The sequence below is a fragment of the Bos grunniens genome, chromosome 4 (assembly GCF_055505025.1).
Source record: "Bos grunniens cultivar Pamir isolate PY7600 chromosome 4, Bosgru_T2T1.0, whole genome shotgun sequence".
NCBI classification, from domain to species: domain Eukaryota; kingdom Metazoa; phylum Chordata; class Mammalia; order Artiodactyla; family Bovidae; genus Bos; species Bos grunniens.
Genome location: NC_141168.1, coordinates 579,147 through 596,646, shown reverse-complemented (window position 1 = coordinate 596,646; position 17,500 = coordinate 579,147). Strand labels below are relative to the sequence as shown.

Genomic DNA, 17,500 nt, shown 5'->3' with positions numbered 1-17,500 from the left:
CTGGTTGTCATATAGTCACTCACAGTCTGTTAATGAAAGAAAGGAATGTCTTAAACTCAGAATGGCACCAGGGCCCTCACCTATAAGATGCATTTTGGGATAATCTTGACACCAATCTGGACCATAAAATGGTTAACTTGAATCTTGTAGAAGGACAGATTACCATACAAATAGTTTTGTTCACATAGATTAGGGGAACAATATCTGAGTCTAACATACTGGTTTGTCAAGTAGGTTCTGAGCCAAGAGGTGGAACCGACTTGAAGACAGAGTCTGGGGTAAATGCATAGCACATTAGCATAGCTTAAGACAAACATTCCCATAAGAAAAATGCGTTGGTTATCTCCAGGTTTGAGAATAGTTAACTTCAAGTGAAACCAGGTGTCATTATGGCAACACAGTGTTTTAAGAGAAACCTCCTTTTAAATTTGTATAGAGAAGAAAAAAATATTGCTAGTTTGTTTCCTCCTGCCACTTAGAAAGATAAAAATGTCTGACACTTGCAGCCTATTTCCTCTGTTTGGAGACCCCTGGCCTTCCTGCCTGTTACCCTTTCACAGAGTTCAAGATGAGCTGTTCTGTTGTGGTATCATCAGCTTTGGGCTTAAAGAAAAAACGTTTTATGGGATTAAGATGCAGGAATGTAGAAAAGAAGTTTGTCCTTTTCTCCTTCTTGAGAGCCCCAGACCCCTTTCTCCTCCTTGGGGACCCTGGACTTCTATCAACCTAAGAATTGACTCTCCCGTTCAGTTCAGTTTCAGTCGCTCAGTCGTGTCTGAGTCTTTGTGACTCCCTGGACTTTACCATGCCAGGCTTCCCTGACCATCACCCACTCCCGGAGTTTACTCAAACTTGAGTCAGTGATGCCATCCAGCCATCTCATCCTCTGTCGTTCCCCTCTCCTCCTGCCTTCAGTCTTTCCCAGCATCAGGGTCTTTTCCAATGAGTCAGTTCTTTGCATCGGGTGGCCAAAGGATTGGAGTTTCAGCTTCAGCATCATTCCTTCCAATGAATATTCAGGACTGATTATCTTTAGGATGGACTGGTTGGATCTCCTTGCAGTCCAAGGGACTCTCAAGAGTCTTCTCCAACACTACAGGTCAAAAGCATCAATTCTTTGGCGCTCAGCTTTCTTTACAGTCCAGCTCTCATATCCATACATGACCACTGGAAAAACCATAGCTTTGACTAGATGGACCTTTGTTGGCAAAGTGATGTCTCTGCTTTTTAATATGCTGTCTAGGTTGGTCATAACTTTCCTTCCAAGGAGTAAGTGTCTTTTAATTTCATGGCTGCAGTCACCATATACAGTGATTTTGGAGCCCCTCAAAATAAAGTCTGCAACTGTTTCCACTGTTTCCCCATCTATTTATCATGAAGTGATGGGACCAGATGCCATGATCTTAGTTCTGAATGTTGAGCTTTAAGCCAACTTTTTCACTCTCCTCTTTCACTTTCATCAAGAGGCTCTTTAGTTCTTCACTTTCTGCTATAAGGGTGGTGTCATCTGCATAGTACTGTAGGAGGGAAACCAGACCAGTAACCAAATCACAGCCTTCCTGCCTCCACCTGGAATTACTCAGCACTGTATTTGCCTGGATTCTTTGCCAATAGATAAATAAAATATAGTAGTGTTTCAAGTATCATTTATTTTAGGTGCAACTTCTAAAAATAGCATGTGGTTGGATTTTGGTTTTAGATTCAGTTTCAGATTTATTCTTCTACAGAGAATTAACCTATGAATGATTTCAGGTTAGTTGCTCAGTTGTGTCCAACTCTGTGACACTTTGGACTGTAGCCCACCAGGTTCCTCTGTCCATGGAATTCTCCAGGCAACAATACTGGAGTGGGTTGCCACTTCCTTCTCCAGGGGATCTTCCCAATCCAGGGATTGAACCTGGGTCTCCTGCATTGCTGGCAGGTTCTGTACCATTTGAGCCACCAGGGAAGCCTGGGAATGATTTAAAATCATATCTAATTTAAATACTCTTTCCTCATTTTAACTTAGGCTTGCATGCAGCTTCCTTCTTTTGATACTGGATTGGTATTTTCTTCTGTGTTCTCTATGTTTTACAAGCAATATGTACTACATTCAGTGCTAACTAGTGATTATTTTTAGTTTTTAATGGCATTCTTCAGCCGTATTTCCCTAATTAGTAGAGTCACTGGTGTTGACTTAAAAAAGATGCACAATTTGAGAGTTGTGAGTTAAGTTTTATTTGGGGCAAAATGAGGACTACAGCCCGGGAGGCAGCATCTCAGACAGCTCTGAGAGACTGCAGTGGGGGAAGGTTTTTGTGAACGGGGAGTTCAATGCTGTGAAGCAGTCATTTTATGAAAGGCTTTTTGTTAGTCATGAGGATCTGATGTCACCCTGAAGGGATTTAGTGCTTCTCTAGATATGAGGAGATGCAAGGACTGAGATCATAAAATCTGTTCCTAAAAACATCCAACTATCTAAAGACCTGTCCCACCAGATTCCCTGGAGCACAGAGTGCCTCACTCTGCCCTGAGCTCCCTCAGGGAGTGTTAGGGGTCGCCAGCTAGCAGCATGGGGTTCGATCTCTGTGGGGGCAGATGGCAAACGCCTTTGTTGCTGAGTCGTTGGCAATGCTCTTGGTAAGTGCCAATTTGCAGTTGACACTGCTGACATGATCTGTCTTGAATCCCCTTCTGCTGAAGACGTGTTTGTAGAGCCCTCAGCTCTTCACACACGTGCTGTACGTATGTCCACTGCCCAGGATGAAGGAAATATCTACTGTTTTAAATGGCTATTGCAGTTATTTTATATAATCTTATGTCATGTAATTCAATATTGAGATTGCTTTTTACATTTTCACTTCATTTTAAAAGCAGTTTAATTATTTAGATCATCTCTACTTAGACTGATTCAGGGCTAACAGGTTTTATGATACCATCATTTCTCATTCTTGAAAATTTTTATTTTCTCTATTTGTTGAACTGTTGACATGCAATGTTGTTAAAAAAAAAAAAATTGGAGTTCCTGGGTGGCGTCTGAGTCCTGAGTCTGGCATTTTCTGAGCATTTATGTCTTTTCCTGCCTTTACACATGAAGAGATCTGGCTGGGTATAAATCTGATGTCTAGGTTTGTAGAGAAATCTGACAGTGGCTTGATTTTCAGCCTTTATTTGTTTCAATGTTTGTAGAAGATTTTTAAATTACAAAAAAGTCAGAATATAACTTAGAAGAATAATTTGAAGCTCAATTACTACTGCCACACATACCTCCCACATACTTTGAATCTGAATTATCACAAAATCCACTTAATGGAAATCTGAGTTACATTATGGAGGCTTAGCCCTTTAGTTAATGAGCTTCCCAGGGGACTCAGTGGTAAAGAATCTGCCTGCAATGCAAGAAACATGGGAGACACAGGTTCAATCCCAGGGCCGGGAAGATCCCCTGGAGAAGGAAATACCAACCTACTCCAGCTTTCCTGCCTGGAGAATCCAGTGGACAGAGGAGTCTGGTGAACCACAGTCCGCGGGGTCACAAAAAGTCGGACACAAGTGAGCACGTACTCACTTAGGTCTTTCAATTCCGTTCAGTTCAGTCACTCAGTCGTGTCCAGCTCTTCGTGACTCCATAAACTGCATCACGCCAGGCCTCCCTGTCTATCACCAACTCCCAGAGTTTACCCAAACTCATGTCCATTGAGTCAGTGATGCCATCTCACCATCTCATCCTCTGTCGTCCCCTTCTCCTCCTGCCTTTAATCTTTCCCAGCATCAGGGTCTTTTCAAATGAGTCAGCTCTTCGCATCAGGTGGCCAAAATATTGGAGTTTCAGCTTCAACATCAGTCCCTCCAATGAACACCCAGGACTGATCTCCTTTAGGAGGGACTGGCTGGATCTCCTTGCAGTTCAAGGGACTCTCAAGAGTCTTCTCCAACACCACAGTTCAAAAGCATCAATTCTTCTGTGCTCAGCTTTCTTTATAGTCCAACTCTCATATCCATACATGACCACTGGAAAAACCATAGCCTAAAGACTTAGGTCTTTAGGTAATAGAATAAGATGCTTTCCTCTTTTAAAGACATGTGCCCACAGTTCTACATGAAATTTAATATAAACAAAGTATTACAAATAAAAAGCAGAAGTAAATACAGACATCATCGCTTCTAAAATCAGTGGAGAGCTTGTCCCTCTTTCCCCACTGAGCCTCTGCTGTGCGGGGCTCCCCTTATGCCCTGAGAAGGCCTCACACCCAGGGTGGAGGGGGGCTGCCCGGGACCCCGAGGCTCAGACAGAGGGCTGGTCCTGGCGAGGGTGGAGGACACAGCCCGGGAAGGAATGTGTGGTTGTGTTAAAAAGCCAGCACCTGGGGTGGAGCGCAGGTTCTGATGAATAAACTGTCTTAAGCCTTCGTGTGTGTGGTGTCTGACTGCTGGAGCTGCACCTCAGGGTGGTATGCTGACCTCAAAGGGCGGAGGCCCACGGCACACGGAAGGAGCGTGCTTAAGTGAGAAGGAACTGCCCGCAAGCCAGGTTTGTGGGGTCTCTGTTTCCACTGTTTCCTTCTCATCATAACGTCAGTGTTGGGTACCTCTGTCTTCACCCCCCGATGCTCCTGAGCCCCGAGACTGTGCAGAGACTGTGCATGGCATGACGGACCATCCACCTTCCTGACTGGAGCGCGAGTCCTGGGGAGGCAGGGGTCCGATCCATCCACACGTGTTCCCAGAGCCCCACTGCGTGCAGTGCATGTCACACATGCTGGTGACGGGAAGGAAGGACAAGCTGATGAGAACGAGTGACTAGTGGCCCTGGGAGTCACCACTTTAATATTTTGTGTTTTTAATGCCTATCATATGAATTAAGGGCAGGAGGAGAAGGGGGCAACAGAGGACGAGATGGTTGGATGACATCACTCGCTCAACAGACATGAGTTTAAGTAAACTCCAGGAGTCAGTGAAGGACAGAGGAGCCTGGCGGGCTTCGGTTCATGGGGTCACAAAGAGTTGGACACAACTTAGTGACTGAACAACAATAACAATATGGATTGAGGCTTCTACATACAGTTTAGGGTTTCTGTTTTCTCCTAATATCCTAAGCATTATCTTTCATCATTTCATCATCTGTATCCAGTGGTCAAATTATATCCCAGGGAACGGCACACTGCTATCTAGTCACGGCCTCAGGGCCCAGTTTTGTCCTGTGGGCATCCTTGTGCATAACAGTTGCTTAAAACCTTTGCCCCTTTTCTTGCTTAGGGTAGACTCCTGTGAAGAAGCGCCGTCTTTATTCGGCCGCCCCGGGTGGCACACAGCACCTTTGCTGCAGGTGCGGGGTTCAGTGCCCTGACCAGGGTGGCACTCGGGCCTCCTGCACTGGAGCCGAGAGTCCTCGCCTCAGGACCACTAGGCAGGTGCCCTGGGATACAGTCTGCAGAAGTTAAGCTGTCAAAGTTTGTGAACATTTTTAAAGTTACTGCTGTCTTTACCAAATCGTTTTCTACAAGTTTTGGGTCTATTTAATCCTATCACTCACATTCCAGGTCCTGCCTCACACGGGCAGAGTTGAACCTCATTTGTTTCACAAGTTATTGTTAAGTGTCAGGAAATAAAAATGCGTCCCTTCACTCTCTTGTGAGACTGAACAAGCTCTGTACGTTTATCAGTCATTTTCATTCATACTTGGCTTTTTATGTAACCCGCCTACATATTTCTTGGTGTCTTGGCAGGTTTCTTACTGATTGAACCTTAGGAATACTAACTGCTGTTTATAGTTCTTGCAAATATTTTTGTTTGCCTTTTAATTTAGTTTTCAGCTTTTTTGTTTTTTTGATGTGCAGAACTTTAAAATGTTTATGTGATAAAATGGAGCATGTTTCTTTGTACTTAGGAAGAGTTTTCTCAATTAGTGATAAAAAAATTCACCCATATATTCTTTTTTTATGGACCTATATATTCTTGTACTATCTTTTGGTTTGGATTTTTAATACGTTATTAACTGTTTTATCTTTCCGAGGTTCATATTCATCCATAACGTGAAGTACTAGCATATGTTTTTCTTTTCTGGTTTTAAAATGAGCCTTTTTTTTTTTCCTATTCTGAAAGGGCCTTTGAGAACCCCTGGTCAGGTGAGGTGTCTCCAGCTCCTGGATGCTGGTGGAACATGCGTGGTTCACGAGGAGCCCACAGGCACCTAGCCTCCCGAGTGGCTCAGACTTGCCCTCCCAGCGCTGTGGACGGGCAGGGCTGTGGGTGGGCCTGGCCCAGACCCTGGCCAGTGTGATGCCAGCCCAGGTCTCCAGCCCGGGCCTGGCTCGTGACCCTGGGGACAGCAAGCGTGTTCCAGCACAGGGCGGCTGGGCTGCTGGAGGGAAACGTGGTCCGACCGTGAGGCTGGGAAACCTTTGCTTCGTTGACCTTGGCGCCAAATCAGGTCCGTCTGCTATTTGAGAACAGAACTGTCTTAATGAAAAGATCCTATCAAAACAAACCCAAAAATTTTCTGAGGAAGAACTCTGAAATTTCTGGACTGGTTACTTCTCATTCCACACTCGTTACTATGACAACAAGTATCTTTTGGTAAGGCAGATAGCTGGAGACAAAGCGACTACTTGAGAAAATCAGTTACTTTATTTAAACATTTTTTTTTTCCTCAGAGAAATAAATGCTGTCAAATGTAGTCCTAGGAAAATAAAGTGAAGGCCTATTCAGTCCTGGTCTCATCAGTCCAGGGCACCCCTGCCTGCTGACCAGGCCAGGCCGTGGGTGGGTTGGTTGCTGGGACGGCCATGTTCTCCCAGGCACCTCAGCGCCACAGCCACCCTCCAGCCCTCCTGGGGCTGCCTGCGACCTATCCTATCACCAGGGAAATTTTTAACGAAGTCCTGAATCTCTCACAGACCTCTTTCTTAAGTTACTACATCTGTGATCAACAAGCCTAAGGCGTGCCCAGGGGCTCCACGCTCTCTCTCTGCAGCTCGTCGGCTGCCTGCCTGGGGGAAGGACCATGGTTCATGCTGGCCCCCGGGGCCTGGGGCAGGGACCTCGGGGCCCGAGTGGAGGGCGTCCTTCTGTTTCAGGTGCCGCCGCCCAGCCCCTGATCACAGGTGCTGAGACCACGTCCCGCAGCCCCGGGGGCCCCGGCTGCTCTTCTTCAGCCACCTGCTCTACTCACCGCCATGTGCAGATGAGCAGCACCGGATGCGCCTCGACGTGATGGATCCGTAGGAGCTGGCTTGAGAATCACCTGATCTTTACTCCCTGGAGAGATCTAACACGGCAGCTCTCCAGGAATTCTAAGTTGAGGTTTTCTGCTTCCAAGCATGGAGGAAAGTCAGCAGGATAACGTCTAAGCAGTCTTTGGATGTTGCTGTCCATTGGAAGCACAGGAGACCCTAGCCCATTTGATTCTTTATGTCCAGAAAATCTGCCTCCTGAGTTCACAAGTCCCAGGGATGTGGGCCAGAGGAACGACTTCTGCCCTGGGCCAGATCTCTGCAAGGAACACTTCTGTAGGCAGCATGCCCGCCTCGGCCATCACCATTAATGCGGAGCGAGTGAACAGGACCTGCTTTCTGCAGTGACGCCTCAGTCCTGGGGGGCAGAGGCGACCAAGACACCATTTCTCTTAAGAGACTTAGAGTCCAGATGAGAAGCGGCACGAGCGTGTTCACGGTGAGGCTGGTGCCAAGGGAAAGGTGGTGCCTCAGGCCCCTGGGGGAGTCCTCACTCTCAGCCACGGATGGGCACCTGCCACCCACCTCAGCAAGGATTGAACCAGGCGCCGCTGCAGCTGCCGACCCTCAACACCCCCTGAAAGGAGCTCAGGGTGGGGAGAGGAACGAGGCACTCTGTGCTCCAGGAAAAACTGGCAGAACAGGTCATCAGATAGGTATTTTAGGAGCTGACTTTATGAGTCCAGTTCTTGTTATCACCTATCTAGAACACTAAAATCTTTCACGGTGATGACTGCTCCTCGTGACTAGCAGAAACCTTCTGCACAAAAAATATATGCCCGATTGTATGTACGCCCCCTTCACTGAAATCATATGTATACTGACCTTCCCTCCTACTTCTTACGAACACTCTCAGAACTATTGGAAATGCTGTCTCCTGGACTATAGTCCTCTTTTTGCCCCCAGTAAAACTTAACCTGCAACTCTCATGTTCCGCATTTCTGGTTAGCCCAGTCTGCCGGCAGGGAGTGCAACTGCTTTGTGGGGCGGGCTGAGAACCGGGGGTCACGGTGGTGAGGGTCCCCCAGAGCACAGTGTGACCTGAAGTGCACATCAGGAAGGTCATCCTGTGGATGACTTAGGGAAAATTCGGGGGAGAAGCAGCACCAAGAGCCCAGCTAAGAAGCTGTTGGTTAACACCAACAAAATGAGGTCATAGAGGAGGGGGTGGGGTGGCCCCCCACTTTCCTCCAGCTTCTCCATCACAAAGTCCTAAGCCTGTCTGATGAGGAGCAACCCTCCTCAGAGGGACAGAAGAGGAGGATGCTTTGCAAAGGCCCTGGGGAGGGAGCTGGGGGTGCCTCCCCGGAAATACTCCCTGACCGGCATTCACGAGTGTGTTTTGCGTGCGCACACACACACAGAACCTGGAACTATGCTTCCAGAGATGGGCCTTCTACAGTGCCAAGAACAGAGAGTCCTTGGGTTTCAGAGCAGGCTGGCAGTTTTGGGAAAATGCATTGACCCAAGCCCGGGAGAGTCTGCAGGGTGACGAGTCACCTTATCACGGGGTCTTACTGTATTGTGTGACTTAAACCTGAAAGGGCTGTGATTGTATGAAGATCAGAAAACCACAAATTTTGCATATTCTGGATGCATGATCGCAATGACTGAATGATTAATACGAAAGCTTGTGTCGTTAGGCGTCCTGGGTTTACACGCCGCTTCTCATACTTTGTCGCCCATGGCATCCAGCACACAAGGATTTGTAAAACCCTAAATCGTCAAAGGTTTACCGCATGATTGCACTCATCTCACACGCTAGTAAAGTAATGCTCAAAATTCTCCAAGCCAGGCTTCAGTAATACGTGAAGAACTTCCAGATGTTCAAGCTGGTTTTAGAAAAGGCAGAGGAACCAGAGATCAAATTGCCAACATCCACTGGATCATTGAAAAAGCAAGAGAGTTCCAGAGAAACATCTATTTCTGCTTTATTGACTATGCCAAAGCCTTTGACTGTGTGGATCACAATAAACTGTGGAAAATTCTTCTATGGATGGGAATACCAGACCACCTGATCTGCCTCTTGAGAAACCTATATTCAGGTCAGGAAGCAACAGTTAGAACTGGACATGGAACAACAGACTGGTTCCAAATAGGAAAAGGAGTACGTCAAGGCTGTATATTGTCACCCTGCTTATTTAACTTTATGCAGAGTACATCATGAGAAATGCTAGGCTGGATGAAGCACAAGCTGAAATCAAGATTTCCGGGAGAAATACCAATAACCTCAGATATGCAGATGACACCACCCTTATGGCAGAAAGTGAAGAGGAACTCAAATGCCTCTTGATGACAGTGAAAGTGGAGAGTGAAAAAGTTGGCTTACAGCTCAACATTCAGAAAACGAAGACCATGGCATCTGGTCCCATCACTTCATGGGAAATAGATGGGGAAACAGTGGAAACAATGTCAGACTATTTTTTTGGGCTCCAAAATCACTGCAGATGGTGATTGCAGCCATGAAATTAAAAGACGCTTACTCCTTGGAAGAAAAGTTATGACCAACTTGGACAGCATATTCAAAAGCAGAGACATTACTTTGCCAACAAAGGTTCGTCTAGTCAAGGCTATGGTTTTTCCAGTGGTCATGTATGGATGTGAGAGTTGGACTGTGAAGAAAGTTGAGCGCCGAAGAATTGATGCTTTTGATCTGTGGTGTTGGATAAGACTCTTGAGAGTCCCTTGGACTGCAGGGAGATCCAACCAGTCCATTCTGAAGGAGATCAGTCCTGGGTGTTCATTGGAAGGACTGATGCAGAAGCTGAAACTTCAATATTTTGGCCGCCTCATGTGAAGAGTTGACTCATTGGAAAGGATGCTGATGCTGGGAGGGATTGGGGGCAGAAGGAGAAGGGGAGGCCAGAGGATGAGATGGCTGGATGGCATCATCGACTCGATGGACATGAGTTTGAGTGAATTCTGGGAGTTGGTGATGGACAGGGAAGCCTGGCGTGCTGCAATTCATGGGGTCGCAAAGAATCAGACACGACTGAGCCACTGAACTAAACTGAACTGAAATCTCCCAAGGAGAGACTGGAACTGCTCAGCCTCCTTTTTTTGTGATTATATTCCAATAGTTTGCATCCCCTGTGGTGCAGTGCCAGTGGTTGAATATAAGCAGCTTTAACAACGATACCAGTGACAGCTCTGGGTCAGTGTTGGCACTGAGGCCTGTTGTCCCGGGCTCCAGTCAGGACGGCCCGGGAGGTGGGACTGCTGTCAGGAGCAAGGGGACCTCCGGCCACCTCTGCCCACTCCCCTGTCCTCATTAAAGCTTTAGAGAGGAGAGGAAGTGACAGGCTCTTTTCCTTCCATCTTCCAAAGAGCATGCTTCTGTATAAAAGATGCCCTAAATCCTTTGTTGATGTACACAAGCTGAGCGCGCTTCTTGGAGGGCTCATGGCCAGTGACGCAAACAGGTGACAGATGCACATCGTCCACAGTCTATGCTGAGTCTCGCCCCCGTTTCCAAGAATAAACACATTAATCTGTAAACTTTCAGCAGGGCCTGAGTCAGGTAGGCCGGCCACCTGGAGCAGCGGCTGGCTCCCTGACGCCTGCATCAGTGGGTCGGGCTGAGGCTCAGGACCAAAGGAAAAGCTTTCCGTAAAGAAGAGATGCTCACCGTCCTCAAGACTGAGGACAGGCAGATTGGAGTGAAGAGAGAAGGGAAGCCCAGCGATGCGTCAACCACAGCTCGGCCCGAGCGGTACTGCTCCCACCTCTTCCTGGGCCACGCCTGCCGGGAGCCCAGCGCATGCGCAGTGCGGGAGTGCTGGCGCAGACGCAGAGGCGCTCAGACGCTCATGAGCGGGGTGGGGTGGGGTGGAATAAACCTGGCGTGTGTGCAACGGAGACTCACGCAGCTGTTAGGGGTGAGTCCGCACACATCTAGACAGGCAAGATCCACACACGTCTGACCCAATGGAAAGGCAAGTTGCAGAAATGTCTGTACAATATAACGTACTCTCCACGAGGAAGAGAAGAAAGAGTGTGAGAGAGGGAGAGAAGTTTGCATGGGCCCAGAAGAAAATGTCGGGAAAACACCACGCACTCATGATGGTAATATTGAGTTCCCGAGCGGTGAGAGGCAGATGGCGGATGGAATTCACAGCTTTTTCACTTTTTAGCTAATATCTGCCTCTGATGTTTGAGCTTTGGTAGCTCCTCTGAATAGCTTCTCTAGTCTGAAAATGGCACCACTGGAAAAAACTGCCGTTCTTGATACGAAAGGAAGGCGCTGGCTGTTTCCGTCTATAGAGGTGGCGTCTTCTGCAAAGTGGCCCCTGGGCACACACCCGCCCCCACGGTGTGCGTTCATTTCAGTTCCCCAAGTCTGGGACAGACCTGATGCGAGTCCTCACGAAGGTCCTTCCACCAGCAGACATCTGACAGAGTCCTGTCACCTGGAGCCTGGGGCTCTTAGAAACCACCAGGGGAGGGTCTCCGCTCGTTTCTAAGTCTTCTCTAGCTCTGCCTCTGGAGATCGCAGGTGCGATGCCTTGGCGCTGTGCGATATTCCCCTTGGAATGAGGCGGTTTGACTGAGCATGGGGTTTATTAGAAATAGATTTTGTCTATCTGTGGCACAAATGCCACAGTTAGGAGTTTGCTCGCAGAAGGCACGCACACACGCACGCACACACACGAGAGCACGTGTGTGCTCAGCCCTGCCCTGGTGAGCAGGTCCCCAGGTTCCATGGAGCGGGGGTGTGTGTCTTGGGAGCGGCAGCCCCCTCCCCACGTCCAGGGGTGCCAGGAGCCCCTGCATGGACCAGGCCTGTAAGGAGCAGTCCCGACTGGTGCCAGTGCCCGGGAGGCGATGGCGTCCAGAGGCCTGAGCTGCCGTCCGCCCGCCCCCACCAGCCCACCCTCCGCCGGAGCTCCTCTTCACAGGCGGGAAGGCTTCCTCCGAACGTCCTCAGGATGTTGATGCTATCAGAGTCAGCCAGCAACAGACACGAAATGGGTTTTATTCAAGCGGCCACTCACGGCGGCTGGGGCACACTCCAGGCACACGTTTACAGCACTTTGCAATGACACGTTGGGCGCTTCGGTCACCTCTGTCCTGCTAACGGGGAGTGACAGGCAGTCTCCCCCCTGCTCCCATTGGGCCGGACCACCAGTCCTAGGCTCGTGGCCTTGGCTCCGGCAGCTGACAGACCCCCGGGTGCTCATCCAGCACCCCCGCCATACGGCGGCCCTGAGAGGCTTGCTCGCTGTCTGAGCTGGGATTCCGCTGCCGGGCCCCCCGCGGCTGCCCCAGGCTCTGGGCCAGGCTCCTCTCACCGGGGGCCGGGCACACCCCCAGGGGGCCTCTGCTGGGTGACAAGCCTCCCAGTCTTGCCCAGGCTGTCCAGCCTACTCCTCAGCCCAGCCCTGCGCCCCGACCCCGCTGCCCAGCGCCGGCCATCCTGACGACAGGCACCCACGCTCAGGTCTGTGATGCCCCAAGACAAAGGCTCCATGGCCTTGTTGGTAAGGGGGGCCTGATGTCACAGAGCGGCTGGAGAACTGAGCACAGCAGCAGAGAGGCGAGAGTCCCGATGTGGCGTGAGCAGGGCGGGGCCGCGGGGCACCCAGGGGTATGAGGCAAGGGGCCCAGCTGGGCTTGCAGGAGGCTCCCTGGAAGCCTCGGAGGGGGTGGAGGCCCACATGTCCCGCACCCAGCGGGGTGGACCGCCCCTGTGACTAGGGGTGGGAGACCAGCGGTGGAGGTCATGCAGAGACGGGGTAACCATGTCCCTGAGGGCCAGCGCCCCAGCTCAGGCCTGCGCCCCCCGAGAACTGGCGCTGAGATCAGAAACCCCTTCCTTCTTCCACAGTCGCTGGACCCAAGCCCTGGGTTCCACCACTGTGGTCTTTGTTAGTCTCTTTGGAAATGGGTGTGTCTGCCAAACATGTGAAGTACAAAGTGCCCGGCTGCTGGCGTTTGACAATCGTGAGCTTTAAGTCCCGGGTGTTTTGAGGTCCCCCAGTCCCCCGGGGGCTCAGCTAGGCCCGGCTCCGGGGGGTCAGCGCCGAGTCCGCTCGGGCCCCCACTGAGGCACCCTTAGATGACTGAGGTCTCCGTCTGCAGCAGGGACGGGGCCCGGGAGCCGCGGGGGCCCTGCAGGGCGCCGTCGGAGCCGGTCCTGGAGATGGACGAGCTGTGCAGCCGGTAGTCCCGGGCAGAGGGCCGGCTGGGCCACAGGCCGCGCCACGTGCGTCTCAGCTCGCTCTGCACCTGGAGCGGGGCACGGTCGCACGGGCTCAGCGGGCGGGAGCCGGGGGCCTGCAGCCCCAGAGCAAATCTCCCCCTGTGGCCCGCTTCTGGGTGTGGAAGCTGTGATATCCGTGGACGGAGTCAGGCGGGCTTGGGAACCAGGAGGGGACAGGGACGCGGGGAGTGCCAGAGAAGAGTGCTCTGACCTGGAGCCGGAGGCAGCTGAGACGCACGGGAGGGCTGAGCAGAGAGCTATGAGCACTGGCAGTGGCATTGACCCCGGCAGGGTGACCCCCAGAAGGTGGGCCCACTCCAGATCTTTTCAAGTGAAGTCGGTCAGTTGTGTCCAACTCTTTTGTGACCCCATGGACTGTAGCTCACCAGGCTCCTCCGTCCATGGATTTTCCAGGCAAGAATACTGGAGTGGGTTGCCATGTCCTTCTCCAGGGGAGCTTCCTAACCCAGGGATCGAACCCGGGGCTCTCGCGTTGGAGGTGGATTCTTTACTGTCTGAGCCCCCAGGGAAGCAGGTCCTTTAGGGGTGTTTTAAGGAATCCCCCACGAGCCGGGAGCCTATGCTTCCCTGGGAGGCCAAGGGACTCACCTCGCTGTTGAGGAAGCAGTAGAGAACCGCCACCACCAGGCCCTGAAAGGGAGAAGGTACTGGTCAGAGGCCACCGGTCCACCCCCCGCCACCCCCACCCCCGGGACTCGTGGCCCCGCCCGCCGCACCTGAAAGGATCCGAGGCACAACTCGAACAGAATCTGGTACTTGGAGGAGATGCGGATGGGAAAGACAGCGAACACCATGTAGTGGACTCCAAACAGCGGGATGAGCAGCAGGGTGGACTTGGCCAGCCTCCTGCAGCGGAGAGAGTGGTCATGCTCTGGGCAACCGAGGGCCTCCCTACGCAGCCACACCTCTGCCCATCCCAGGAGAGTGTGCAAAAGCAGGGGCAAGCACCACTCTGCCCCACAGAGCAGCAAAGCCCTCTCGGGAATCTTGGCCAATCGGAAAGGGCGGCACTGGTCTGAGCAGGTCAGACAGCCCTGTGTGTCCCTCGTTTAGAAGCAGAGACGGGGCAAGCATCCCCAGCATCCAGAGGATGGGGCGAGTTTTAGTTTCAGATCCAAAGAGCAGATGCTGCAAGGCTGCCCCTGGGCACAAGTGAGACCGTGTCCCCCTGACGGCCATGGACAGGTCCTGCGGGCGACCCTGCTGTGGGGCCCAGACATCTGAGGAGTGGGAGAGCTTGGACCCTATTTCACTTCCCTGCCGGGGAGCTCTTACCCTCTTAACCAAAGAGCAGACTTTCTTTTCACTGCAGTGGTGTTGAAAGCAAGACAGCTGAACTCAGTCCTACTTGCCCCCAAGCCTGTCCCACACCCCAACCAGGTACAGGTCATTTCCGCTAAGTCAGCATTTCCCAGGCCCCAGCACCGGCCCCGGCACCGCCCGAGGCCATGCTGAAGCGGGCCTCCTCCGACTCAGCGTCTGGGTCTCAGTGCTGAGTCCTTCTTCAAGTGCACAGAGGTGCTGCAGCTGCTGAGCAGAACCCCCTCGGAGAAACTGCTGTGAGCCAGGGACTCTCACAGCTGCACACAAGAGTCATCGGGGGGGCTCTTCAGACTTGGAATCCAAACTGCACCCCATCCAGTTACGTCAGGTCTCTTCGGGTGACCTGGCCTCTTCCCGGGGGAGTCCCCGTGGCTGTATCTGATGCAGTGACCCCACCACGGTCTGAGGGTCAGGAGCCCTGGGGTCACCGGGAGGACGGGCAGGCAGGCAGGGGCTGGGCCCCCTCATGACCCCAGCAACCAGCCACCACCCGGATGACCAGCCTCATCCTGGCAACGTGGAGGGAACCAAGGGAGGGGTGCCTCCGGCTCCTCCCCACCTGCTCTGCTGGGTTGGCACCACCCAGTACTTGGGAAGACCCTGATGCTGGGAGAGATCGAAAGCGGGAGGAGAAGGGGATGACAGAGGATGAGATGGTTGGATGGCATCACCAACTCAATGGACATGAGTTTGAGAAAACTCCAGGAGATAGTGAAGGACAGGCAGCCTGGCGTGCTGCAGTCCATGGAGTCACAAACAGTTGGACACAACTGAGCGACTGAATTGAACTGAACCGAATACTCAGAAAGAAGTCACCACTTTGCTGACGTGTTTTGAGACACCTACAGAGTTCACAAGGGGTTTCCTTGTATTGGGTGATCTGCACAAGCTCTGCCCCAGCTGCACGCGTGACCAGGGCCTCGCTGGGCGGGGAGGCCTCAGGACCCCCCACCAGCATGTACAGGCCTGACCGTCTGACCATAGCACATGGCAGTCTCGCGGGCTTCAGCACCGCGGCCGGTGTCCACCCGGCAAGTGAGGCTGAGGTTCTGCAGGAAGCAGCCCATTAGGCAGATGTCAGAGAGACCTGCCTGGACTCCTGCAGTTGAGACTCTGCTGGTCTCTAGAAAGGGGGCTTAGAGGTGGGACTCCTGTGCCTGGGGATCTGCCACTTCTGTTATGAGATGGAGACAGAAAACACACCAAAATACAGCCAGGCGAGCATCACAGATGTGCTCTGCCTTTTTTGTTATTCTGAAAAAAGAGTAGATTCTATTATCCGCATCTTCGGGGTCTGCAATTCCCGCCCCCGTTTGCCTGAACCCAAGGCTGGACCAGCTGCACCAGCCCCTCCACACTGGACTAGTTTTAGTTACACTCGAGTCGCAGACTTTATTTTTCTTTATAAATTCTTGATAGATTTACAGAGTCTTCCAGTTCCTTTACAGAGTTCTCAGTCCTCGTTAATTAGCTGGATGAGGGTGGGTGATTACTTAAACTCTGCTCTCTTTCTAATGAGGGAGATGATATCCACCTTTCTGTTACCATTCAGGCAACAAACACCAGTTCAGTTCAGTCGCTCAGTCGTGTCCGACTCTTTGCGACCCCAGGAATCACAGCACGCCAGGCTTCCCTGTCCATCACCAACGCCCGGAGTTCACTCAGACTAACATCCATCGAGTCGGTGATGCCATCCAGCCATCTCATCCTCTGGCCTCCCCTTCTCCTCCTGCCCCCAATCCCTCCCAGCATCAGAGTCTTTTCCAATGAGTCAACTCTTCACATGAGGTGGCCAAAGTACTGGAGTTTCAGCTTTAGCATCAGTCTTTCCAAAGAACACCCAGGGCTGATCTCCTTTAGGATGGCCTGGTTGGATCTCCTTGCAGTCCAAGGGATTCTCAAGAGTCTTCTCCAACACCACAGTTCAAAAGCATCAATTCTTCAGCACTCAGCTTTCTTCACAGTCCAACTCTCACATCCATACATGACCACTGGAAAAATCATAGCCTTGACTAGACAGACCTTTGTTAGCAAAGTGATGTCTCTGCTTTTCAGTATGATGTCTAGGTTGGTCATAACTTTTCTTCCAAGGAGTAAGCATCTTTTAATTTCATGGCTGCAGTCACCATCTGCAGTGATTTTGGAGCCCCCCAAAATAAAGTCTGACACTGTTCCCACTGTTTCCCCACCTATTTCCCATGAAGTGATGGGACCAGATGCCATGGTCTTCGTTTTCTGAATGTTGAGCTTTAAGCCAACTTTTTCACTCTCCTCTTTCACCTTCATCAAGAGGCTTTTTAGTTCCTCTTCACTTTCTGCCAGAAGGGTGGTGTCATTTGCATATCTGAGGTTATTGATAGTTCTCCCGGCAATCTTGATTCCAGCTTGTGCTTCTTCCAGCCCAGCCTTTCTCATGATGTACTCTGCACAGAAGTTAAATAAGCAGGGTGACAATATACAGCCTTGATGTACTCCTTTTCCTATTTGGAAACAGTCTGTTGTTCCATGTCCAGTTCTAACTGTTGCTTCCTGACCTGCATATAGGTTTCTCAAGAGGCAGATCAGGTGGTCTGGTATTCCCATCTATCAGACTTTTCCACAGTTTATTGTGATCCACACAGTCAAAGGCTTTGGCATAGTCAATAAAGCAGAAATAGGTGTTTTTCTGGAACTCTCTTGCTTTTTCGATGATCCAGCGGATGTTGGCAATTTGATCTCTGGTTCCTCTGCCTTTTCTAAAACC

The 17,500-nt window shown here is 51.1% G+C and overlaps 1 protein-coding gene and 1 long non-coding RNA gene across 12 annotated transcripts in view; both read right to left on the bottom strand.

Moving 5' to 3' along the window:
• Positions 1-3,132: 3,132 nt before the first annotated feature.
• LOC147373354 (uncharacterized) lies at positions 3,133-8,114 on the bottom strand. The gene is made up of 2 exons (XR_015161819.1): positions 7,151-8,114; positions 3,133-4,738 (listed from the first exon to the last, which is right to left on the bottom strand). It is a non-coding gene; the product is annotated as an uncharacterized LOC147373354 (long non-coding RNA).
• A 4,052-nt stretch (positions 8,115-12,166) lies between these two features.
• VIPR2 (vasoactive intestinal peptide receptor 2) overlaps positions 12,167-17,500 on the bottom strand; it is a 69,261-nt gene continuing 63,927 nt past the window's right edge. For all 11 annotated transcript variants that reach the window (XR_015161818.1, XM_086394621.1, XM_086394614.1 and 8 more), the window contains 3 exons: positions 14,151-14,280; positions 14,023-14,064; positions 12,167-13,439 (listed from right to left, as the gene is read on the bottom strand). Coding sequence is in view for 10 of the 11 variants with exons in the window: in XM_086394621.1 (XP_086250747.1) it covers positions 13,266-13,439; positions 14,023-14,064; positions 14,151-14,280 (346 nt within the window). In the remaining variant the exon portion in view is untranslated. The remainder of the gene's footprint in view (positions 13,440-14,022; positions 14,065-14,150; positions 14,281-17,500) is intronic.